The sequence below is a fragment of the Xenopus tropicalis genome, chromosome 2 (assembly GCF_000004195.4).
Source record: "Xenopus tropicalis strain Nigerian chromosome 2, UCB_Xtro_10.0, whole genome shotgun sequence".
In the NCBI taxonomy this organism is placed as follows: domain Eukaryota; kingdom Metazoa; phylum Chordata; class Amphibia; order Anura; family Pipidae; genus Xenopus; species Xenopus tropicalis.
In genome coordinates this window covers 35173271-35200010 of record NC_030678.2, presented here as the reverse complement: position 1 = coordinate 35200010, position 26740 = coordinate 35173271, and the positions used below count along the sequence as shown (strand labels likewise).

General features: G+C 45.9%; 1 protein-coding gene and 1 long non-coding RNA gene across 4 annotated transcripts; one reads left to right on the top strand and one right to left on the bottom strand.

The window, feature by feature from the left end:
* Window positions 1–1494: 1494 nt before the first annotated feature.
* On the bottom strand, window positions 1495–10153 carry LOC116408796. The gene is made up of 2 exons (XR_004221252.1): window positions 9907–10153; window positions 1495–1962 (listed from the first exon to the last, which is right to left on the bottom strand). It is a non-coding gene; the product is annotated as an uncharacterized LOC116408796 (long non-coding RNA).
* hic1 (hypermethylated in cancer 1) lies at window positions 9035–26701 on the top strand. 3 transcript variants are annotated; one of them, XM_004911637.4, is made up of 2 exons: window positions 9035–9247; window positions 16816–26701. In XM_004911637.4, exons 1-2 carry the CDS (start codon window positions 9223–9225, stop codon window positions 18759–18761), a joined length of 1971 nt encoding a protein of 656 aa, XP_004911694.1. In that variant the 5' UTR covers window positions 9035–9222; the 3' UTR covers window positions 18762–26701. The 3 variants fall into 3 exon arrangements, with proteins under 3 accessions (XP_004911694.1, XP_004911693.1, XP_031752537.1); XM_004911636.3 differs by lacking the exon at window positions 9035–9247 and adding an exon at window positions 10315–10654; XM_031896677.1 differs by lacking the exon at window positions 9035–9247 and adding an exon at window positions 15417–15523.
* The last annotated feature ends 39 nt before the right edge of the window (window positions 26702–26740 follow it).

Genomic DNA, 26740 nt, shown 5'->3' with positions numbered 1-26740 from the left:
CACAGACCATTCACTGAGACGTTTCCCACAGAGCCAAGGAGCTGACACTCGACAGTTGAACCCATTACTGATAATGAAACTTACTATTCCTGCTGCTCTGCTATAGAGTAGGCTCCCAGTCATGAGTAAGTCACAGCCCTGTAGGAGCCAGTGTTGTGCAGAAAATACAGCGCAGCCCCACCAAAAGCAGTTATTGTGCCCTGTCCCTGAGTTGCTAATGATAGGGGAGCTAAGTTCAGGGGGTGTAGAGATCCTAACATCATCAAGTCATAAGGGCCTGATTGGAATAATGCTGTTTATCCTATGTAGGGTGCATGCACTTTGGCACAAGAGTACTATTACTATCAATGCCAGTTTGAAAGAGTTTGCATACATGGCACAAGCAAACCAGACACACCCTTTTTGGCTTAGGGTGGGGGGCACACCATTTATGAAGCCGGGCATGGGCTGGGGGATGAACCTATTTGGTTTTTAGTAACTGGGAAGGAACCACACAGGGCCCCCCATCTTCTGATTCCTGTGTTTTCTGATTTTGTACTAAATATCTGGCACATGTGTTGCCCCTGCACCTCTGTACCCTGTATTCTGTAAATCATCTCACTGACGGGGGGGGTGCTGCTAATAGTAACTGATGTCTAAAACATGCAGATTCCCTGCAGTTGCGCTGCTGTCAGCCTGCTCATCCTGAAACATCAATGGACCTGTTGGAACATATTGCGCTGCCCAGTTGCAGTGTTACCTGCATAGGAAAATATCTCTAGGCAAACACCCAGTAATAAATCTGTTTGACTGATTAAAATGATTTTACACTGTTTGACTCCCCCCCCCCCCCCCCCCCCACACACACACACACACACACACACACAAACCTTTACTACAACCATTGTTGGACTAAAAAGTAATAGTACTGTCCCACTCACTTTATCTATATCCACATTAATTTACTGTATGGGAACCGTGTTGCCTGCGGCACAGCTCAGTGTGAAACTGCTTATACATCCCCCTGTCCCCCAATCAGTCACAGGGTCTGTTTCCTTTATATACATGTCCCTGGCAATAATTTTACCATGGGGATATCCTCTGTAATCTCTCCACTAGGTATCTCCCCCACCACCCCAATTCCCCACTCACGCTAAGGTGAAAATGTTCAGTGACTGTACCAATATTAAGGCCATACTCTTCCTCATATAACCAATGTTTGGGGCTAAAAAATACTATTTAACACCAGTAATTGTGTATCTTTATTTAACATTTACACTGTGCACCACCTATTAGGTTATACTTTCTGGCTCAGGCCTGGGCCACTTGTGGCCTTGCAGATGCAGACTATAACAACATGGACCCCCAACCGAGAATTGTAGTTTAGCAACATCTGGAAAGCTTCCTATCCGTGTGTATTGGTGACTTGCCAGTGCTATATAGAACAATATTGTGTAAAGCAAGAAATTTCCGGCCTTGAGCTCTAGTTAAGGAACAACTCTTACCCTTCAGCACTTGGGGATTAGAGATTTATAGTTTAACAATAGCTTGAGGGCTACAGGTTGACATCTCTATTGTAAAGTTCTCTCTGTATCCCAGTCCCAGCCAAAATAAAATAAAGCAAAACTGAGCTACCACCCTGCTCGCCCTGTCTCCCTTCAGCCCCAGTGGTGGAGCGGAGGGTCCCTGAGCGTTATCACTTTAAAGTGCATATGCCATTAGCTCGTCCGTGTCCAGAGAGTGCAAGCAAATTCGCCAAGTCGGTTTCATCCACAGGTCTGGGCGGATGGGAATGATCAGGCGGATCTGTCACTGGAAGTGCTGTGGCTCTGTTTAGTGTCTGCTCTTGATGTGCAGCAGATGTGAGCAGCTGGGATTTGGCTCTGCAACAAGATTCCATGATTCCCAACCAGTCTGGGTGGCACCAGGGTACCCAAATCGTGCAACCGCTCACCCCAATGGTAATTGCAGGACAGCTGAGGCCTGGGAATAGAGACAACGTGTTAGCAGGAGAGAGGGAAAGGAGGAGGAGGAGGAGGAATGATTAAGTAAAGTTTATTGGGGAAGAAAGAAAATGAGGGAAAGAGATAGACAGACAGCAGAGCAGAAACATACGAGGGGGAGGCGGGTAATGGAAGAAATGAGCCGACGGGAGAGACAATGATGGGAATAACATGACAATATAAGGGTGAAGTCTCTCACAGTCATGTGCTTGTAACGGCTCAGCCGCTCTCAGGGGACTAATCACCCAGCTAACATAGAGTCTGGGTGTCAGCAGAACAGGAAAGGATATGTAGCCTTAAAAGGGTAAAAACATAAAAACACAAGTCGCCCTGTGACAGAGCATGCAGTTCCATGTACAACCCATGGCCATTAGTAAACACTCCATTCCTTCTGTGCTGCACCCCAGCAGCCAAGGAAGCAGTTTTCCTTTGCACAACTCACTTCCTGTTAAGGGAAACTCTTTAGTTCTGAAATGATACAGTGGGCAGACAAGCTGCATTTCTTTTCTACATATCATTTCTATATGTATATTTGTCAAAATGGCACAGATCCCAGGCACATTCTGTTTGCTATTCCAGTTGCTTTGCCAGCACATATGGAGGCAAGCAGCCACAGGAGAGGCTGTTACAGCGGTGCATATTGTTATCAGCACTGTGACTGTGAAACTGCATCCACCCAAAGGAACCAGGATGTTTATAGTGAGGTGAGCTGCAAGAGCCGCAATGCACTAAAGCCTACACATATAACATAAATACTAAGCACTTTCACTAAGCACAATGCAAAATCTATAGCTCCCACATGAACAGGCCAGAGTGGCAGTGCCACAAATCGTCTTGTGCTTTACTGCAAATGGCACTAGATATAAAGTACAGGGGCTCAGAGGAAATGGCGCCATGGTATTACCACCTGCCTTTGGGGGGGTGTTGTTTATAGGCTCCCTTTGCATGTTATACCTACATACACAAATGACTTGCACCTTATGAACCGCATGCCATGTTTTTACTGTGAAACCAAGTGCAAATATGCTGTCCCGAGCAGTCACAACTTATCTAAGTCTAAGACGGGTGGCTGGGCATTGAATAGCTATTGGTGGTCTGAACTTAGGCCATTAGTTGAGTCTAATAGTTGGGAGGAAGCTGTAGTTCCCAAAGGCCCCAAGACAAACCCTGAACTAATATAGAAATAAGTGCCCTGCTATATATGGCGTTAAATATATATATATATATGTCTTCTATAGATTAAGAAGTCATCCAGGGGTAGAACGGCTCCTGTTTTTATACAGTTTTTGGAACTCAGAGGTAATTAGCTCACAAACATGCTTCAATAAGTCACATGACCCAGACGACATTACTAGGAACTGTTTATAAATGATGATATCACTAAACACCATCAATACCAATATATTGAGAAGTTATTTGTCAGCCTGACTCATCCACACAGTTGACCATGCTCTGCCTGTTACTGGACAACACACAGATGGGTATGGTCACACCATTAAGGTCCGGAAAGAAAATACATAAAGAATTTATGGGATTGATGGTTCTGCTTAATAGCCTTGTTCCTGATTGAAGCCCCAATAAAATGTTATCTATAATGGACAAGGAAATCCCACATGTGCCCTGCCAGCTGATGGAGAGCGTTCAAAAGTGTTTTCTTAAGTGCCTGCTTTTATTTCCACTTATTTCCACTTTTCTGTGGATAGCTTCTGGGAAGGGACTGTGGCTGTGGGATAGCAGGTATAGTAGGGAGAGATGGTGCCTATAGTATCAGTGGGGGGATAATAGCCTCTGGGAAGGGACTGGGGCTGTGGGATAGCAGGTATAGTAGGGAGAGATGGTGCCTATAGTAGCAGTGGGATAATAGCCTCTGGGAAGGGACTGTGGCTGTGGGATAGCAGGTATAGTAGGGAGATATGGTGCCTATAGTAGCAGTGGGGGGATAATAGCCTCTGGGAAGGGACTGGGGCTGTGGGATAGCAGGTATAGTAGGGAGAGATGGTGCCTATAGTAGCAGTGGGGGGATAATAGCCTCTGAGAAGGGACTGGGGCTGTGGGATAGCAGGTATAGTAGGGAGAGATGGTGCCTATAGTAGCAGTGGGGATAATAGCCTCTGGGAAGGGACTGTGGCTGTGGGATAGCAGGTATAGTAGGGAGAGATGGTGCCTATAGTAGCAGTGGGGGGATAATAGCCTCTGGGAAGGGACTGTGGCTGTGGGATAGCAGGTATAGTAGGGAGAGATGGTGCCTATAGTAGCAGTGGGGATAATAGCCTCTGGGAAGGGACTGTGGCTGTGGGATAGCAGGTATAGTAGGGAGAGATGGTGCCTATAGTAGCAGTGGGGGGATAATAGCCTCTGGGAAGGGACTGTGGCTGTGGGATAGCAGGTATAGTAGGGAGAGATGGTGCCTATAGTAGCAGTGGGATAATAGCCTCTGGGAAGGGACTGTGGCTGTGGGATAGCAGGTATAGTAGGGAGAGATGGTGCCTATAGTAGCAGTGGGGGATAATAGCCTCTAGGAAGGGACTGTGGCTGTGGGATAGCAGGTATAGTAGGGAGAGATGGTGCCTATAGTAGCAGTGGGATAATAGCCTCTGGGAAGGGACTGTGGCTGTGGGATAGCAGGTATAGTAGGGAGAGATGGTGCCTATAGTATCAGTGGGGGGATAATAGCCTCTGTGAAGGGACTGTGGCTGTGGGATAGCAGGTATAGTAGGGAGAGATGGTGCCTATAGTAGCAGTGGGGATAATAGCCTCTGGGAAGGGACTGTGGCTGTGGGATAGCAGGTATAGTAGGGAGAGATGGTGCCTATAGTATCAGTGGGGGGATAATAGCCTCTGTGAAGGGGCTGTGGCTGTGGGATAGCAGGTATAGTAGGGAGAGATGGTGCCTATAGTAGCAGTGGGATAATAGCCTCTGGGAAGGGATGACAGTAGTTCAAGATAGAGGCAATAGCACTCTCTGTAAGTGTTACTCAGGCAGCAGTGCAACTCCTAGCACCATTAGACATGCACTAAGTGAGCTTCCCCAGATGTCTGGTACTGGGTTATGTTGTGTTTATATCTGGTAGTGTATACATCTTCTCCCTAATTTAACCTTAGACTTTACCCAGTACACAGTTGACACTATAAAAATAAAATTATATACAGGTTGTACAAACAGTATGACAGGAGGAAATTACAAGATTGGATTTCATGGCAACACTTCAAACCCCTTTCCCTAATATATTTATAGTAATAGAGTGGTGCTGCCCCTGTTCTTCTGCCACACAGCTAATTATCCCACTTGTAAGCTATGTCAGGTTAATGACAGTGACTTGTTGCTTGAGCCAATGATACAAAACCTTAGTAATGTGAGCTCCAAGCATCATGAGAAAGTCAGGGGACCCCCAGTGGCAGCCAATGTAGGAAAGCTAGGGACCCCCAAGCAAGGAAATGTGCATAATTTACAGCCATATATAAGTGTAGTGGAAATGTATGTATGTATGTATGTATATCTTTATTTATAAAGCGCTACTTATGTACGCAGCGCTGTACAGTAGAATACATTTATACAAACAGGGGGTTATTAAGATAATAGATAAATACAAAGTACAACAATAAATACAAATAAATACAAGGTAGAGTTGCAATAAGAGTCAAGAACACAAGATGATGGAGGTCCCTGGCCTGTAGAGCTTACAATCTATATGGGAGGGTAACTTACAGACACAAATGGCCAAATGTAAGTGCTGTAGGTCACAGTGGGTGACACTACAATATACTGTAAGTGCCAGTTTTTTCTACTGTTTCTTGTGTGTTTTGGTTACCTCTGTGTCTCTGAGAGCACGTCACTTGCATATAATGTATATAATATACTAAAATGTATATTGGTGATTGTTGAATCTGTGGATTCTGGCCAATGCCAAAGGGGTCCCTGCAAGATGCCATAGACAGTCACTATTTATGGGGCCCATGCGCCCACCAGTCCTCTATTGATACATTCTGCCCACTGATTAAAGTCAGAACACTTACCAGCAGGTGGCGATATTGTTACAATAGTCACTAAATTAGCCAATTGCATTTTTCTTAATATCTTGGAATGTTCAAAAAAATATATAATAGCTGTAAATAATGTTGAGAATAGTAGTCTGATTAATTATACATTCATTTATTTAAAGGTTTATGTTCCTCTCAAGCTAAGGCTCTGTGCCATATGTAAAGTTCAGCAGAAGGGGCCACACCCCAAAACATCTTTCCCACCACCCCCTGTTTCCATGTTTCCAGTTATTCTTCCCTTTCTCACTAATCTGCTCATCCCTGTGAATTAAATTCCATTCAGAAATTTGCATTCAATTACAAGGTCTCTGGAGGGGGTTGGGGGGGCGGTATATAAAGTTCAGCCTGGACTCTATACATATGCACCTCCTTGCCTCCAAGGGCTCCTAATTAAATACAAATTTTGAATTAATTAAAAGCCAGGCAGCTAAATTGCAGCAAGATGGATCCCCCATTCTCTCCCTGTAATTGAGCGCTGGGATAATCTGACAAATGAAGTTGGCACATCATCCTGCGGTTTGGAGAATGGAAAGAGGCACAGCTGGATTTTAACTTGAATGTTCACAGAGTAGGTCCAAATGCTGCCTCTATCTCCCTACTCGGCTCCCCTCTCCCCCTCTGCTGCTCATCCCGCTGTCTAGCTAAAAGGTTATGTGCAACAAAAACATCATTACCCCAGCCTTGTGCCGATGTGCTGCACTCCTCTAGGGCCCCATCATCTTCTGTTCATATATTCCTGCCTAGAACGCCCCTCTCTGCATATTCCCTGGGTGGGATAGCTGGCCACAGGTGTTGGAGTGCTGGAGTATGTAGCATCATCCGCACATCCACACGCAAAGATGTGCCAAACACACTGCCTTATATTTGCTATTATTTAAATGGAAAACATCCCACATATAAGCTTTAGCATTCTCCCCAGTGTAAGATCATTGGTTTCCTATAGGGAGAAGCCAAACAAAGAGCTTGGGCTGAACTATGCAGTGTGGGGGTTTCCAGCATGCAGCCTTCTGGATGTTAAATGGGTTGAAAAAAGAGAACCGTCCATCAGGTTCAACCCACTGGTACATATTCTGGATTCACTGATCTACCAACTAGGCCCCCTCTCTCCTGGTTCCACCAGGCCTGGACTGGCAATCTGTGGATTCTGTAAATTGCCCCATTCCAAGCTGAGCAGCCTATGGGTGGGCAATAACATTGGACTTTAGAAGTGGCCCTGAGAGCTCCTCTCCCAGCATGCACCTTGCCAACCTTGTCAGTGAATGCCATTTGGTACATTCCTTGCTGTCAGTGATCCTTTTGGTTGCCATATTAGCTGTAATAGCATAAGGTCACTGGCACACAGGGTGATACCTGGCATTTTTCCACCTGCAAGATTTCCTGCCCACTGGGCAAGCAGCAAAACGCATGTAATTTCCCCTTCAGACACTTTCAGGTGATTACCTCCCAGAAACATTTACTGCTTGTCCTGCTGTATAAATATATATATATACTATTATAATCTACAGTCTCTGTTACAAAATAATTGCTCTGCTAATCATCCTACAAATAAAAATGACACAGAGTCACAGAGCTTTACTCTGCATTCTTTTATTTATTTTATTTAGAAATATCTGCAATACTGACACAGAGTCACAGAGACGGACACAGGCAAGTTTGTGGCACATAGTTCCACACAAGGACCTACACTCCTTTACATTAGGGAGGCCGCAGTGCTGTGGATCAAGCAGCCAATAGTAAGGCTAGTCTTTACTCACTTTATATTCTAATGGTCTTGTTGCAATTGGTCATCATTTATCAGATGTCAAGAATGCATTATAGGTGAGTTTATTGCACTGCAGCTGAGCCAATAAACATGCTGATATTACATGAATAAACATGGGTAAATAAAGGGGCAGCATGGCTCATTTATATACAGGAGTCTGGCGTTGCGAGGGTCCCATCTGCTTCATGCACAGTCACTAGGAAGTTCCTTTATGAATTTACTGTGTATTTATAGAAAGGTTTAGGATTCATTCTGCTATTACTGGCATCCTGTTCCACTCAATGCCTTGTGTTATAGTTAACTCTATATTATATTATATTTCAGAAATCCAGTGGAAAGGCAATGTGACTGCAGACAATCACTACTCTGCCCAGCGGGTAAATAGAGACAAATATGTTGGTGCAATGACATTTATCCTTTAAGTTTAATCCTGCTCTCCATCAATTCTCCCTTAGCTTTCAGACAGCGACATTAATAAAAGGGGTCAGACCTCCCCTCCAAAAAATCTTAGGGGTGACCTGGAACACAAAAATCATCCCCCTGTTTGTTTGTCCAGAAGGGAGCAGGGAGGAGGACTACCATATAGCAAACCCCACAATCCAGGCCCCCTTTCTGTGGCTGCTGCATGGTAGTTAAACCACCCAACCCAGTTCCACTACAACTAGTCACTAGCAAAAGCACAAGTCTATTCTCCTTAAGGTCTGTCCATATTAGATGCACATACAGCTTTCAAGAGCAATTACATTTACAAATATTTTTTAAACTATTAAACATGTTTGGGAAGTCAGAGTGTAATTTTCTTTCATTATGCAATAAGCAGTTTTTAGTTAATATTCACCTTTAATAAACAGTACTTTATTTTCCCATGTATTCCTTTATGTGTACATATCATTTAGAGCTGCCATACTGCCCTGCTGTCAGTCAACCCTTGCCCTATTAGAAATGCCATATAATGATGACTCAGTTGCAAATTAATAAATAAAAACATCATTATTGAAATATATATAGAAATATGTGCTTGGTTTATTCTGACAGGCCCCTTGTATTGCTATGGGAAGATGCACAATGATTTGCCCCAGGCCTCTTGTGCTTAGAGGGTGAGATATTGGTCAGTCCTTCATAAATGAGCAAGACTAATTTTTTGTGCTATTTTTGTAATGGTCTGAAGTTCCAGAGGGTAGACACCAGGGGAGGGGCTGCAGATGCCTTACCAACCTAGACAAAGGGTCCTCCCAAGCTCTGACACCCCATTCAGACAGTGCTGTCCTTGTGTGATAAGAGTTGCTCGCAGCTGGAGCACTGAGCACTAGGTGGCAGCAGAGAGCAGCAGAAAGCTGAGCCGCTAAGAGCAAGCCACAGTCTGAGCGCAGAGAGAGGGGCAACAGGCGCAGTCCAAGGCTGGCCAGGAGGGTACCATCCTGGGATCATCTTTACCGGGGCATGGGTTTCAGAGAAGACCCCACAGGTAATGATCTTTTTTATGTTCTGCAGATGACTGCCACTAATCTGTACATCATAAGCCATTAGGAGGAAGGGACCAGGAGGTGGCATTCACACCCCAGCTGGCAGAAATCTGTGCCTACCTTGGGGCCAATGTATTTCCTCCTTCTGCTGCTACACAACTCCTGGCACCCTCCGGCAGCCTTTACTGGTAGTTTAACAACAGGTTGGGACTCCTATAGATCACTTGTCTATACTTTCCTTATGTACCATGGGGTCTGTAAGTGCGTCTCCCTGCTGCATCTGGGGGGATCCCTCAGTGATGGTCGGTTCCTAATGCCCTGAGCGATCACATTTTACAGGATGGGAGACACCATGGGATCCCTGTACTGTAAAGAGTCTGTCTATACCCCATCACCCCCAAGTGCCTTTGGCATGCTAGGGGTTAAACCGAACCCTGCTGCTCTCTTGGCGCAGGCGATATTGCAGCATCGGAATAGGGAAATGGCAGGAGCGGCAGGGATCGCAGCTTGGCGCTATTGAGTTTGGCGATGTGCTAATTTGCCTGTTAGTTATGTACATCTGCTGGCAGCGCAATGCCGCTATACACTGAGCGATGTAATATCCCAGCTAATGTCTATGGAGGATCGGATTCATGGCTGCATGGGGCAGCTGCTGCCTTACCTTTGTACAACGCTGCGGAATTTGCTGGCGCTCTGTGCGCTGTTTCACATCCATGTGCGATTCTGTCGCGCAGTTGCTTTTCCTGAAATGCGACTCAATCATAATATTAACTGTAAGAAATGAGAATTTCTTTGGGATGACAGAACTGTGGACACAGTAAAGATACCCAAGTCAATGCATTGGGGCTCCGGGCTGGGAAGGGGCACTCACTGACACTGGGATTCCTTTAGCTGTGCATCATATGCTGTGTGAGCGATCCGTGTGTGAATAAGTGCGCGTCCTTAGGGGCCCCGCATCCTGCCTGTGAGTGATGGGGGGAGGCATCGGGGCGGGGGGGGGGGGGGGGGAGGAAATGAGAGCGCTGCTGGCCCTTTAAGAAGAAGTTTGGCTGTGTGTGAAGTTCAAGTTGGGGTCACATGAAGTTCCTGCCCTGGATTTTACCTTGCAGATTATTATAGCTCCGCGCACACAGCGCTTTAGCCGCCCAACGGGAGAGCGCACCGAAATAGCTGGGGAATCGCTCAGACAGAAGCAGAGGAACGTACTGTCGGGCCCGGCGCCTAAACAGCAGAGGGAGAACCCGGGCCGCTCGCTGCCACCCGTCCCATCACAAGGGAGCAGAGGGCCGCTAGGGGCTGGAGCTGGCATGCTGCTGGGCAGGCTGGCACTTTGTATGTGAGGCACTCACACAGGCTGGGGATGGTCACTCATACAGACATCAGCTGCTTGGGCACCAATGGGCATCCAGGTAATGGGCAACTCTGCTGGCACTGGGTGTTGGGGGGACAGTGGGGCACATAGGAGAATGTATAGGGTGTGGGTATTACTGGTACCTGGGGCTGTTATACCGGTGGGGCTTGGGCAGGGGACATGTAGGGAAAGAATTATACAATACTGGCACCAGTATCACTCATACCTGCATAGTGTATATCTATAGAAATGTATTAGCATTATTATTGGCGCTATTAGCGCTTACACACAGCAAGGGGTTGGGGCAATGCGAGCGGAGCCGGGCAGCCCAGTGTGAGGTCTCTCCCTGAGGGGCATTTGCGCAATTCCCAGTGCGACAAACAGCGCTGCGCTTTGCTCAGCTCTCTGTAAATCCCCTTTTCCTTGGGGAACTCTGGGCCCAATAAAGCGCAGTTGTTACACTAATTGGAAACTGAGTAAAAAAGGAGATACAAAAACAATAAAAACAATTTATTTTCCCAAGGCCCCAATGAGAGAACAGATTGCAGCCTACTGACTATAGGCCTCCCATACATGGCTGATTCACAGAGGGGATGGTGCAAATCTGCTGGGGTACAAACAGGAGAATAGGGTACCACAGGGGAGTACGGAGGGGTAACTTGGTATTAAAGCTATAGTAAAGTAGTACCAGATCGTGCGATACCCGTAGTTCCAAACCCTACTAATTAGCTGTAGTGCTTATAGTATCTATAAGGGTATCAGGCCAATACTAACTGTAACTAAGGGTAAGGTGGAATCCTAACAGCTAAAGTGTATGGTACTCAAAGCAATTAAGGTAAGGTATAAATAACTCATTGTGCCTAAAGGCGTAAAACTCAGAGTAACTTGTCACTTGTTCTGCTCAGAGAGTAATAATCGCTGTCGCTGAAATGTGTTCTGGATTTAGTTGTGCGATGGAGCCTATCAGTAATGTAAGTAGTAACAGTACCCGGTACTGACCCAGGATGAGCCAGGAGTGTAGTTCAGAAGAAGGCCGGGTACCACATGCGAAGAGGGACTGTAATAAAGCCATTAGCAGAGGTGGGAGGTCAGTAATAGTCCCGGTACCAGATGGGAGAGAGGTCAGTAATAGTCCCGGTACCAGATGGGAGAGAGGTCAGTAATAGTCCCGGTACCAGATGGGAGAGAGGTCAGTAATAGTCCCGGTACCAGATGGGAGAGAGGTCAGTAATAGTCCCGGTACCAGATGGGAGAGAGGTCAGTAATAGTCCCGGTACCAGATCTGGGCAAGGCCACCTGGAAGCTTGGGAGTGATCCCATCCCCTGTGCTGAGCAGCTGCTTCTAATAAGGCTCCATTCCCTGCCCTAATCCCCTCTCCCTACAGGGCCCAGTGTGGGAGTGCGCGCAAGGGGTTAATGGCAGTGACCTTGGAATCTGTGCAACAACATTCCTCTGCTCCCCTGTATATGGCGGGGCCCCATCTGCCCCATCAGCCCCACCGGCCGCACACATGCTCGCCCAGCCCCAGCCACTGGCTGCCTACCAGTCAGGTACCCCTATATCCCCTAATTATACCAGGCACCCCTATATATATTCCCTAATTATACCAGGCACCCCTATATATATTCCCTAATTATACCAGGCACCCCTATATATATTCCCTAATTATACCAGGCGCCCCTATATATATCCCCTAATTATACCAGGCACCCCTATATATATCCCCTAATTATACCAGGCACCCCTATATATATCCCCTAATTATACCAGGCACCCCTATATATATTCCCTAATTATACCAGGCACCCCTATATATATTCCCTAATTATACCAGGCGCCCCTATATATATCCCCTAATTATACCAGGCACCCCTATATATATCCCCTAATTATACCAGGCACCCCTATATATATCCCCTAATTATACCAGGCACCCCTATATATATTCCCTAATTATACCAGGCACCCCTATATATTTATTCCGTAATTATACCAGGCACCCCTATATCTATTTCTTAATTATAGCAGATCCCCTGTATCGGTCCCTTAGAGATCCCAGATACCAATAATTATAACAATTCTATAATTATATCAGGCACCCCACCATCTATTCCTTTAATAGACACCATATAAAATATCAGTGATACCAGGCACCCCTAAATCTCTCCCCTAATGATACATGGCACCCCTGTATAATTTCCCTAATTATATCAGACACCCCAGCATCTGTTACTTAATGATTCCAAGCACCAGAGTATTTATTACCAAATAATACCCCTGTTTCCATTCTGTACTGAACCCTGTATATATTCACTAATGATCCCAGGTACCCCGTATATATCCCCTGATGGAACTAGGTATCCCTAGGGATGATGGAGGAGATCAGAGGAAATTTAGCTCACTTTTTCCCTGGATTCTAGCCTTAACTCTTTATATAATAAAGTGCAAAATGCGTCCTGAGAGTTTTTGTAAAGAGGTTCTACCTCATCCTCTTGTGCGTCTCTCCATTATTTGCACCTTGGGGCAGTTACAGTACTGCCTTGGGCCCAGATCAGTGCCATTTTATGGTGCCACTGTGAGCTGAAATGTGCAGATACCTACATTTTGTCTCTCTCTAGTTCTGTATATAGAAATATATTTATATAAGTGCATGTGTGTCAAAGTAAAAAAAAAATCAGATTTTGTTTAAAATTGCAACTTCCCGTTTACATTTCCTCTAAAATTAAATTGTTAATTGAATCTTCTCCCTCTCTGAACAACGTGTAATTGTGGGAGTCGTTGACTTTCAGCGATGTTAATTCACCCAGGTAATTCCGTGACATGTAAGGACGATTTAGCCACGTTTGAGTGGAATTCACAGTGCAGCCATAATGGGGGTATTTCATCTTCTTCCTAATGCATCTTCACTTCGGCAAAACAAGTGACTTGTAAACTGTGTTTATTTGTGTAGTAAATTGTATGTAACAATCTAGAAACTGCTACAATTCGAATAACAAAATACAGTGCGTCATTTCCCAGCTCCATTCGTTTGTGCCTGGCATGGGGGGGGGCTAGGAAAGAAGTTAAACTACGAATAACTGAAAAAAATGGTGGATTAAATCGGATAATTATTGGGTTCCGTGATTAATTATTGGGGAATTCAAAGCATACGAAAATTAAAATGACGAAAATGACAGAAAAAGGTATAAAATGCACTGATGGACTGATGCTTTTCTATTTCCTCTTACTGTTAAATTTGTATTTTTATGTCTTAAAAAGTGCTGTGTTCTTGGGTTTTACTGTGTTAAATATTAAAGTTCTTTATTGATGTAAGTGCGAGTGGAATTGGCCCCAGTGTGTGAGCCCTGCCAGATACACTTCTCATCACTTCTCATTAGCGTCCGTGTGTCTGACACTTGTCTGTGCTGCTCACATGGAGGGGAATTCGTTTCACTTTGGAGTAAAGTTTAAATGAGAAGTATTAAGGGGGATCTGTTTCCACTTGTACAGCAATTCTTAGAGGGATCCGTTTCCCCAGCTGGATTAATATTTACACTGATAATATTTAATTGAACGAATCTGTTTTCATTTTAGGTTTATGTGTTAATAGATCCTATTTAGAGGGGCTTGTTTTACCTTTTGGAGTAATATTTGAAGGTAATATTCAGAGGGATCTATTTTCACGGAGTACCATTCTGTTTGGTTTGTTTTAATGGATCTGGTTTCACTTTTGGAGTAAGATATAAAGTGATAACGTTTGGCTGGATCTGGTTTCACTTTTTCAGTAGTGTATACAAATATAATAGACGGATCTGTTACCGTTGGAGTCATTTATAAAAGGATAATATTTGCAGAAATCTCGTTGTACATTCGCAGTTGCTGTTCTGCGCCATCGCAGGAGGGAAATTGCACATGTATGAAGTTTGGGTGAAATGATGAAAGCAATGTAATATACAGCGCCCAGCCAGGGGATGGAGGCTAAAGTAGCTTGGGCGTATATTTATTAATGTGCTGTAGATTGGAGGTTTGCGAGTCCCTGTGCAACTTTACCTTTCTGTTCAGATAAATAATTCAATAAACTGCACCCCCCCTGATGGTGATGGAACCAATACGTGTTGGTGCTGTACTGAAAGATCATTAGAAGGAAGATTCGGGCGAATCAGAAGCAGCTAATTAACAGATCGCAGATAAAGAGTGAATAAGAGGGGGCTGGGGAGGCGGGGTGCAGCCATTATGCCGGACAGAAATGAGTGATCCCGGGCTCCCCGAAGTAACAATCTCTCTAAGCTTCTTAGCACCTCATTATGTGTGATACTGAGCCGGGTTTACTGGCTGCGGACGCGAAAGTGACTAAGTGAGAGGGAAATGTCAGACTGGAGGGGGGGCTCTCACCTCTTGTTCCTGTTCAGTTGGGACTGGGAGGTATCTGGGGGGGAACACTTATTTACTTTTGTCTTATAGTGAAAAATACAAATGTGGGAGAGAGACAAATCAGTTTTTTGGGGGGGGAAGGGGTGACCACCCACTGGTAATGTTTAGGGACCAGTTGTAAAGGTCAAAGGTCTTATATTAAAAGGGATGTTGGGCTCTGGGTTTGTGTATGGATGGGAAGGGTAAGGGGCACAGGGGGTGCTATCATGAGTGAAAGTTGGGGTACACGTGTCGGTGCGGGGGGGAGGGGGAGGGGTGTAGGGAGAAGGCTTCTTGATACGGGTTTTTTTGCAGCTGGAAGTGAAGGTAGTGATGTCACTTTATTAAAATGCCTATGAGGGTTTTAGCCACCCCCAGCCCCATCATAGTGAGGAGCAATATAAACTGTATGTGAAGCACAAAGGTGGCACAAGAAAGCAGATGCAATGAGAAGGAAGGGTGGGGAGAAGGCACGGCCCCGGATTCACAGGAGCTTCCCTCTGCTGCTCCATGGCAGCTCCTCCTCCTCTCCTGCAGGTAGTTCCATCTGAGCGCATCCATCTGCACCCTGCCTGCTGGGGGGCCGCCATGGACTGTGCGGCTTACATAGGATTTCAGGGGGAATGGGCACATATAATATGTACATATGGGTATAATACATATGTAACTGTGTTCCATTGTTTCTCCGTATTCCTACCTTTCTCTCTATCAGGGGATACTTTGAGATTTATCATTCTCTGCCTGCATGCTTCTCTCACTTCTAGTCTGTAGTCAGTCTGGTGGATAAAGCAGATAGTAGCCTGTCAGTAGCCATGAGCAGCCCTGGGTGCAGGGGACTTACTTTAACCCTTGCCCGGCTGTGGCTGCCATTGATTTCTATGGTGCGCTGCCTGGCTATATGCTCAGAGTGGAGCTGAGAGAGAAAACTAATGGATCTGTCTTAGCGCTTTTAGACTGTTACTGCACTGTATGTACTATAATCGGCAAATGTGCAGCCTCCCCAGCTTTCGCTGAACTGTAACTTCAACAAGCCCAGGGGAGTGATTGGTCATTTTGGGAAGATTGGGTGGGGTTCTCTGGGTGGCAGTTGCTCAGTCTTAGTGGGGATGGGATGATCTGATATCGTTCTTCTGGGGGCGGTGTGTTTATAGCGCTCAGGGAGATAAAATAGCAAGTTTTGCATCTGGGGAAAGGGAATGGCTGGGTGGGGAGGGGGGTGGTTCGATCCCACTCAGGACAGGTCAGAGCTTCACCTTCTGTCCCGGTTTAAACACCTTGGCTGGCTCCTTTGAGCCGGGGAGATAATGATCGCCCGATCTCGGGGAGGTTGTGGGGGTACAGACAGGTATAGGGTATTGGGGTCATTTATTGACAGCGCAATATACAAAATGTTGAACCGAATATGTGCTTGTAAGGTTTCCAATCAAATGCCAGCACTATTATAAAGCATCTCACTGCCCAAATAGCTGCGTGAATTGCCATTTATAGGTTCCCTATTCGCTGGGCTGGCGGTTATGTACATACTTGCAGGTGTGAATGGCTGAAGTGTGCGCCGCATTCACACAACCTTGCGCTTCCGATGCACAGTGGGCTCTGACTCCCGGTATCTTTAGACAGTTGCAGTTGTGCAATGACTTATTAGGGCGAAGACACACGGGGCGATTAGTCAAAAAGTCGCAAAAAGTCTTAAAACCCTAGAGTTGTTCTTGCACTTTGCCTGATTCGGTTCCATAATTGTCATTATTGTGTTATTGTTGAGTGTGTGTTGTATAGTGGCCAATGTCTGCATGCAGTAATAACCGTGCCTCTGTGTCTCTCTGTTTCTGAAGGTGGCCAACTGAACACGATGCTGGACGCTATGGAGGTTCCAAGTCACTCAAGGCAACTTCTTCTCCAGCTCAATAGCCAACGGACTAAGGGCTTCCTGTGCGATGTGATCATTGTGGTACAGAACGCTCTGTTTAGGGCCCACAAGAACATTTTAGCTGCTAGTAGTGTCTACTTGAAGTCACTGGTTGTTCATGACAACCTAATCAATCTGGACCATGATATGGTGAGCCCCAGCATATTCAGAATCATCCTGGATTATATCTACACGGGCAGGCTGGGGGACGGGGAACCAACCAGTGAGCAGCTCTTTGGAGCAGTTCTGGCAGCTGCCAGTTACCTGCAGATCACAGATCTGGTCTCAATGTGCAAGAAGAAGCTGAAGAGGAATGGCAAATACTGCCATGTAAGGACAACAGGTTACCCACCCTACGGTAGCCTTGGAAGGGGGCAAAAGGCCGCTACCCCTGTCATTCAGTCCTGTTTCAGCTCATCCTCAAGGCCTGTAGACCTGCAGCCAGTGGAACCAGTGAATCCTATAAACACTCACTGCGCTGAACTCTATGCTCAGGGGAACCAGCTGCACCAGCACGGACTGTGCCCACCAGAAAGGCGCTGTTCTCCTCTGTGTGGGCTGGATCTCTCCAAGAAAAGCCCACCTAGGCCTTCTGCTCAGCACCTTTCAGATGGACTGTCTGCAGGGGGGGACAGTAGGGAGCCCGCAGTACCTGGGAGACCAGACAGCCCGCCTGTAAGTGCCAGCCTTCTTGCCAACCACAGTGACTCCTACAAAGAGCCCCCACACCCTTACCAGAGACTGAACAGCAGTGAGGCGCCGACCCCCCACTCAGAGCCTTACAGAAACAGTGGCCCTCCAGATCACCCCAGCAGGACAGAGACCCAGGAGCTGATGTTCAGGTGGATGAAACATGAACCTCTGGCGAGTTATGTAGATGAGAGTGATAGAGAGAAGGATCTAGACAGGGAAGATAAAGGGGAGAGCTCCCCATTATCCCAGCAGCCCAGGTACCCCAGCATAGAGAGCAATGAACCAGACGATGATAAAAGTACCAGTGAAGACACTGGAAGCAGCGAGGATCCATCGCCTTCCTCCAATCTGGAGAGGTACCATTGCAACCATCTGGGCTACGAACCGGAGAGCTTTGGGGACAACCTGTATGTGTGCATCCCCTGTGGCAAGGGCTTCCCCAGCTCTGAGCAGCTCAACGCCCATGTGGAAGCCCACAACGAGGAGGAGCTGTACCATAAGGAGAGCATGGAACCCCCAGTCCAATTTCTAGACAAGTCCAGTCAGGGACTGAGCGACATGATCAGACCCTACCGCTGCTCATCCTGCGACAAGTCCTACAAGGATCCTGCCACCCTGCGACAGCATGAGAAAACCCACTGGCTCACACGGCCATATCCATGCAACATCTGTGGGAAGAAGTTCACACAGAGGGGGACCATGACCCGGCACATGAGGAGCCATCTTGGGCTCAAGCCCTTTGCCTGCGACGCATGCGGCATGCGATTTACTCGCCAGTATCGCCTGACTGAGCACATGCGCATCCACTCCGGGGAGAAACCTTATGAGTGCCAAGTGTGTGGGGGCAAGTTCGCCCAGCAGAGGAACCTTATCAGCCACATGAAGATGCACACCACAGGCCCCGATGGGAAGCCCAAGCTGGACTTTAGCGAAAGTGTCTATGCCATGGCCAAGTTCACTGCGGATCATCTGGGCATGAAACAGGAGAAAGCAGCTGAAATTCTTTCCCAAACCTCACACTTCCTCAATGACCCCAAAACCTTAGAGAGCTTGTACCCTTTGGCCAAATTCACAGCAGAGCATTTGGGACTGACCCAGGAGAAGGCAGCAGAGGTCCTTGGTCCGATTTCGCACCTGGGCAGCGATAGCAGAATCATTGAGAGGTTCTCATCGCCTTAACAGAGCCTTTAGCTCACAGGCAGGAAAGTGACTCTACAGAGACGCAAAGACAAACCCCTATTACTGCCAAAGATCAGGCTCCCTTTGCAAAGACATCATGTGACTGTCGAAAGTTACCTTGAGCCATGTAGTCAATGAGCACTCCAGAGACATCTTACCCTGTGTCTGACTGCAGGGCCAACCAGAGGGCCGCTTCTGGGGAGACTATTCTGAGGGACCACTGCAATGACTGCTGCACTAGCCTGACGCCTGAAGTGAGTCTTATAAAGATGATTCAGATTCCCTCCACCATGTACTCAGCCTTTTCTTTGCTGAAAGGCATTGGATAGAGTTGCTGCTTCTTGTGCCAAATGTGCCATAGGAGAACATTTATTTAGGTGAATAATCAGTTGTGTGTGGACAAAAAGATGCAGAAATCAGTATTGACCAAACCTAACTATACAATAGCTATATATGAGCCGCCAGTGCTTGGCACAAGGGGACTTTTAGGGTAATTTTAGGGCACTTTCCCCGCCTTATAACAGTCTTATGTTTTGGGAATATCACCTATATATATCACTAGCACAGCCCACACAGTAACCCCACATATCCCTCCAGGGTAACGTCCCCAGCAAACATAGATACACTTCATCTCAGTGATGCCAAAGAGATAACATGCCCAGCCACCACACACCCATGCCATCATCATACAGCCTCCCACCGTATTCCCACTCTGCCCAGTGTTAGGTGCCAGAATGACCCTGGCCAGGGTGCAGTAAAGAGATCTATAATGGGAAGCAACACAATAAAGGGGGTTGGAGAATAATGGCTCAGAGCAGAGGAGGCTCTAGAAGCGCTGGGCGTTCACTATCCGGCAGGGGAATGGGATTTAGATCGAGCAGTGACTCGCTAGTTATTCCAAGCGATGCTTTGTATCAATCTGTTGCTTCCCTTTATTAATGTCTCTGCACTGCTTTCAGTGACTGCAGAACCCATTGCCAGGGATCTGCTTCTGTGACTCTTCTGCTGCTGCTCAACCACAAGCCTCAGCGAGCCCAGCTTTTAATGGAAGGCTGACATTTACCAAAGAATGACAGTTGTACATTGCTACTAGGGAATAGAGTAGCGGGCAAACCGTGTAGAACGTGTTCTGGTAGTAACAAGCCCAGATGCAACTTGAGTATATATGCCCAGCTAAAGCCCCTGAGTCAGTAAGGGGACAAGCACAGAGGTGGGTGGGAGAGCTGCCCCTCCCAATGGTGTGGGTCAGGGGGGTTCCCAGAAGCAAGGAGACTCCTTTCCAAGGAAAGTGACTAGTAGGCCACAGTGCTAAGGCTCTGGGCATGCACATGATCTGTTTGGGAATGCTGATTACTTGTGTGTTTCATTGCTATTATCTTCCTACCAGCCTGTGTGTATTGTATTGGGGTAGGTACCCTGTGAATCTGGTTAGTGCCTTAATAACCACTCTATGCCAAACGGAGCTGGGCTTGGCAGGGCTGAATTAACCCCTTACCCTCTGCATATACAGCAAGGGGTTACATTGACCCTGCTGGGCTCACAGTTCTCTGCAAAAGCTCAGGTTTCAGCGAGCAGATGCTGAGCATTTCCTGTGTATAATATGCAATTCCCTGTTGCCTTAACGCCCCCAGCACACAAAAGGTAACTTAGTTAAGCCAAAGCAAACATTTTCGTTTAAACCTCACTATGCGGGGTCCCCCATGCCCTCTACAAGTACCTAACCGGGACTAAGCCTGTTATTCACAGAGGAACAAGTGGGGAGTCACAGGCTGGAGCCCCTGCCTTTGCCAACGGTACTATGTAATGGTGTAAAGCGACTTGCTATATTCTGAAGTGTGTTGCTGTTATATGAAAGTATTCAGTGTGTATCATTGTGTATATATGGGTCCGATCTGCCAGGCTGTGCATGATAGCGCACTGTTTGTTTTGGGTTTACCTGCCTATGTAGGTGGCAGCAGCCTGGCAAGGGGTGAGGGTACAAGGGCATCATGGGTACCCAAAGCCTGCACTAAAACAGCACCAGGAAACGTCCCATCCCGGCACTATGTTGAGAGCAAATCGGTTTATCATTTAGTTTTGTAGCGACGGGGTTTGTTATCTTTAATGATAATGGTGGTATAGTAATTTATCTCTTGGCTTCTTTACTTCATGTGTCATGTGACACTTCCTGGTTCTGTTCTGACGTGAGGCGTGTGGGAAAGGGGCCCATTATTCTTAATAAAACCCCACATTTATGTACCCATTTCACGTCCGGGGCAATTGCCTTCAGGCAGGGGATGAGCCAGTACTGTGTGTAACCCTTTATAAAGGGGGCAATGTCAGATTTGTTTTAACTTAAGACTTAGTAGGGGCAGAATAACGCCGCACAGCTCCCTGTTTGACCCCCTTGCCTGCTGTGTGTGGGATTTCTAAATAAGATTGGTCCCGACTCCTACCCTATGGACATACATATACAGCCACAACCCCGAATCTTCTGTCTGTGTGGATTCTATCGGTGTCTCCCCCCTGGCAGTAATTGGTTTAATCCGAGCTGAGTGACGCTCCCACCATGTATCGCTATCGATTTGATTGTGTCTAGTCGGGGCAAATAGAAGCGCAGTAGAAGGATCAGGATTGACCCATGAACCAAAACTAAGGAGGGTGGTAAGGGGCATATTATAAATAACCATTTAAAGACAAGACTCAAAGGCTTCTATGGGATAGGAGCGCCATGGGGGTGCCCCAGCTGTACAGTGGGTACCAAGCGATCTCTCACTAGACGGAACAGGGCAGATGGAAGGGCAAGGGTCTCGCTTCTATAGGACTCAATGCCCCTGCCCCGGGTTATTGCCCCTCCAGTATTTCCCAGTTTCTCAGGCAGGATTAACAACTGCTAACAGTCTCATGTGCTGAAGAGAATGACAGTGTATGGGAGCCATACAGGAAGCCCCCCATCCGTTCCTAGGGGGCAGGGGGGCTGCAGGCAATGGCAGGGGCTGGCTCTTATCTAGGGGCCCTGTGGATCTGAGAGAAGCGGCTGCTCTGTGTCACATCTCCCTGTGTCAGGCAGGAGGCGAGAGAGAGGAAGAAGCCTGAGCCAGGGCTTGGCATCAGCAGAACTCGCTATATTGTGTGACAAACAATGGAAAGAAAAGCTTTGAAACAGAGCAGATTGTGGCAGCAAAGTGAGGATGTTCAGCTGGAGCCCAAGGAGCCTGAGAGAGGGAGGAAACCATCAGCCAGTGAGGGCACTTCCCATGCAAGTTGTAGGGAAAGAGATGGCTGGGGCATGGGTGTTTAACCTATTGTTTGCCTAGTAGGTAAAGCATGCAGACACTGGAGAGGGTTAACATACTAGCCTTCTGTCTGTTCTACAGGGATTGTGGGACTTGTAGTTTGTACAGCAGCAACACCGCATGCCACACAAGTCAGTAGTTTATAATCGCCAATTTACATTCAATAATAATAATAATAATATCATATTGTTCATACCTATTCCATATTATAACTAATTTACCCAAATCCCAGAAGTGCCTCTTTCACACGTAAAGCACAGGAATATATACTGCCTTGTTCTCTGGAAATGGCCTGATTTATAGGAGCTCAGTAGGTTGTCTTGTCAGCATGTGCTGGAAAGTGAGTTCTGTGGGTTTGTATAGATATTGAATGTATAATGATGTGGCTCTCCATGCACCAGTGCTGGTAGAGCATTCTGGGATTCTTTTAATTTAGCAGCAGCTGAAGGGCCACAAGAGGGCATACCTGCAATACTCAGGGGTCTTTTCAGTGCAGTTATTGAAGGTTGCTGACAGTCGCCCAGCTCAGCTCCTATGTAAGGTACCTGGTGTAGCCTTGCTAGCCTGTATTGCCTTCTTGGCGCTATAGTCGTCCTTCCCTAATCTGACATTGCCCCCTGACTGAGTGCAATCACAGTGTGAAATTAAGATTGCCAGTATTGTAAATGATGTACAGAGAATTTGTATAGCTAATTGCAGTTATAATCATGGTGACAAGTGAGCACTGAGCACCTTGAATAGGGGTTGCTATCTAGGGTCTGACCACTTAGAGTCCACGCAAAGCTTAGCACTGCTTTTACTCCATGTTGGGCCTCATTCATTGACATTGGTGCAAAGTTGTAGCACACTATAGAAACTAGTCATGCAATTGCTTTCATTAATCTGCACTAGACTGATCAAATCAAATTGCTGATTGGTTGCTATGGGCTACTGCACTGGTGCACTTTTGCATGTGTGTGTCGGTAAATGGGTGCTGCTTGCTGATCTCTGCTCTATCGAGCAATGTTTTTTTTATGTGTGAGGGTCTATATCTAAGCAGGAAAATTATACCCCATACCCTCCAGAAACTAGCAGGTCCTGATCATCAATAGGGAGCTGCAATGGACACAGCTTGAACCCCTCTAAAGACAGATGGGAAGCAAAGCCAATAACACTTTCAAAAGTTTATTCATAGGATTCCTGCACAAATGTTAGGATATGTTGGCGTGTTTGGGGGGGGGGGGGGGGAGTTATACACAGCCACAGGAAGCCGCACCCCAAAAATAGTAACTGGGAAACTATTTGTTAAAAAAAAAGTATCCCCACTAAGAGTTGTTGGAATTTGCACCTGGATTTTATCCAAAGCTTCCCAGGAAATAGAGCGCAGAATAAAACCCGTAAGCCGTCCCTCTCTCCCACCCATTACCGGAGTTTGGTTCTGGAATTTCGTCTGTTGATTTGAAATCCATGTAAATAAAGCCATATATGTCACCAAACAAACATGCCAGCTGTTTCCACTCCCTGACTGAGGGCTTTTTGGCCAAGTTATTTGCCCTTTCAGAACTGCAAAGCATTTATTGCTGGGGATGATATACCCAAACACTGATAGGGTTAATGAAACTGTGAACAAGGCAAATATGTGATAGCTTTTCTAGGGGTGATTAATTCAGTTTTATTCTGATTAATAGCATACACATTAAAGTACTGGCCATGAATACTGTGAGCCAGGCTTGGGACTAAGCCTCAGTAGCCCCCGCCCCATCATGTAAGGCCTGGTCTATACAAGCCATTTTAGGGATGGAAAAGAAGGTTGAATGCTTTAATGCTTTGGCCATTTTATCCCTAATATTTCAAGTTTCCCCTTAAAATAAATATTCAATGCAGCATGTTTGTTTGTAAGAAGCACATAAACAAATTGATAGGGATAAAGAGAATGAGGCTGGCTTATTGTCTGTGCTCAAAGGGGTAAGTTTAGTCATATTTGCTTGTGACCAATATCAGCAACAAAAAATGTAGCATATTGTTTTCAATAGGGGAGCTTACACGAGCAGCTGTAGCTATAGCTACTCAGCTCTTTTGCAGTTACATGTCAGTAACAGAAGTCCCAGCACTGCTATGGTTATATTGGGGATTTCCAACCTGTGGCCTTCCAGCTTTAGCCGAACTCCCAGCATCCCCCCCCCCAGAAGACGTAGCTAAACAACAGCTGGAGGGTTGCCATTTGGAGATTCCCAAGTAAGATAAAACTGTGAACAAGGGAAAATCTGATTATTATCCAAGCTTCCACCTCATCAGTACAATAAGAAATGCAGGTTTGGGCTGTCCCTCACTTATGTCCCCCCCCGCCGCTATGTAGGGGTTCTGCTGTGCAGGTGCAAGGCATTTCTGGGGCTCCGAGATGCCCGCTTTGGGCTTATGGGAAACCTCTTGAAGCAATCACGGGGCTCACATTTCACTGCTAATTGCACTCACAGATTGCCAGGTGCAGAGCAGTTTATTGCTGCAGGGAACACTGTGCTGTTTGGGGAGGGGGGGTTGGTGGGAGATACATATTAAAAGAAAGAAAACTCTCCCACCTTACTGTGTCCTGGCCTGCAGAGCATTTTTTGCAAGCTAGACAGACACAAAATACATACCTATTCCATCAAATGGAAGCTGTTGATGAGGGTACAGAGAAAAGATTTATGAAACATAACAAGCCCCCACTTAATTACTGATTCCCTCCCTCAGGTTAAAAACTTATAATATTTCTGTATGGAAGTGTACCCCCCCCCCAGGCACCGAGGCGCACAGCGCACACAAAGAATGAATGGGAGTGATCCTCAAACCCAGAATGTGATATGAGGAGCTTCCATGTCAGGGTCCTTGGGCCCTAGAACCATGCAGCTTTACAGACCACATTTAAAGAGACAGTATACCCACCTTTCTGATTGCTCATTAAATAGGGCTTGTGCTGAACATACTTTTTTTGCCTATTTCTGTGGTTAGGAAAAATCTATGTTTTTTGTTATTTCCTGGTCCCAAAGAGCAAAGTCAAAGAAATCAACACTGACAATCCTCTGTATAAGAGCAGCTCTTTAGTTTAATTTTCAGAGCAAGAAATAACAAAAACTATAGATATTTGCATCAAATCAGTCCTATTTATAGAATTTACATTGAAAAGGGGGGTATACTGCCCCCTTAATATATACTAATAGTACAGATATATAATATATATACTATGGGTTTGGCAAAGTTGCACAAAGGAATGGAAAAAAAGAACCATGTTCTCGAAACAGACTACTGGGGCTTATTTATCAACACTGGGCAAATTTCCACTTGGGCAGAAACCCATAGCAACATAGCTTGCAGCCAGTAGAACAATGAATGCAACAATTTCATCAGTTGCCATGGGTTACTGCCAAGGGCAAATTTGCCCAGTGATGATAAATGACCCCTGAGCTTCTGCTACCTGGGTATAAGTGGAGCATTCACATAGCTCAGGCTAATAGGGCTTACCTGAGCCTTTTCTCATAGAATGTACTAGGTAATCTCCATCCACAAGGGCCAGTACTCCATTTGAGCCATATAAAAGTATCAGTATAAAGGGATAACATTGGTGCATGGAGTTGATTCTCTCTCTTGCATACTGGCTCTCTGGAAATTCTGGCAAATTCCAGACTAACCGGTGCGTTATAATGGGCCTGTGTGGGACTGTTTGGGTCTTTGCATACTACAAATGCCAGGGCCTATTCTAGATCTCAGAATATTACTGTGACCATTGGAAAGTGCCTCTTTAGCCTAAATGCAGGGTAATATGACTGTGTGTGACTCTCCTCACTAAAATGTGGCAAGGTTCTCTGGGCCAGTGCACCAGTGGCTGTGACACTTGTGTCCATCAGATAACATCACGTGCTACTAGTCCAGAAACATGATTTTCACAATTAGCTAAAAGTAATTAAGTCTGCCAATCAGCAACAAGGCTTCTGTAATCTGAGAGATCATGGTTCAATCTATTAAAAACACATGAAAGTGCTGGGAAGCTGTTTGTATTTATTCCTATCGGCAGAGCAGAGTGGGTCGGCCCGGCACCCTGAACTGTCAACAGCAACCACTAGAAACCAGTACAGTTCATTATGCCCAGAATTATTGCCCCAACTTGGAACACCAATACAAAGTTCTACTGGGAATATATATATTCAATTTATATATTAAAATGCAAATTTACCATCATTTCCATTCATTCTCTCCCTCTGCTTTTCACTGCAAGCCAGCCCCATTAGCCTGTTATATCCATGTTTGCTTGTGTTCTGTTCCTACCTATAAGGTGACGGTATGACAAAGCACTGTTTAGATCACATAGCCCACAGTAAAAGGACCCACTCCCAGGACTCATGCCAAAGATGAGCTGACACAATGGGATTGTCACTGTCACCTCTGACATGGCACATGACCAAAAAAAGACAGTATTTTTGACTTTTATATATCTTATTTTTTTTTCCTTTATGTGAATGTATTTATTGCATGTTCATGCATTTTTTTTTAAAATTTTCACGAGTCTGTATAAAATGCTTTGGTTGGATACGTGTTTTTTTTATATATATATATTTTAATAATGTCTTAAGGAGTCATTGGAAGAGCCTTCAATCAAATTTTCTATACTCAGAACAAAAAAAAAAACAAGCAATAAAAGATTATTAAATTAGATCCCTGACTGGTTTCTTTTATTTCTGCACCAAAACTGTA

What these genes read in the sequence shown, in the direction of transcription:
- hic1 (XM_031896677.1), top strand. Translation starts at nt 15,433, where the DNA reads ATGAGAAGGAAGGGTGGGGAGAAGGCACGGCCCCGGATTCACAGGAGC. An exon ending in CTCCTCCTCCTCTCCTGCAG is followed by an intron (nt 15,524 to 16,815) that starts GTAGTTCCATCT and finishes CTGTTTCTGAAG; the next exon opens with GTGGCCAACTGAACACGATG.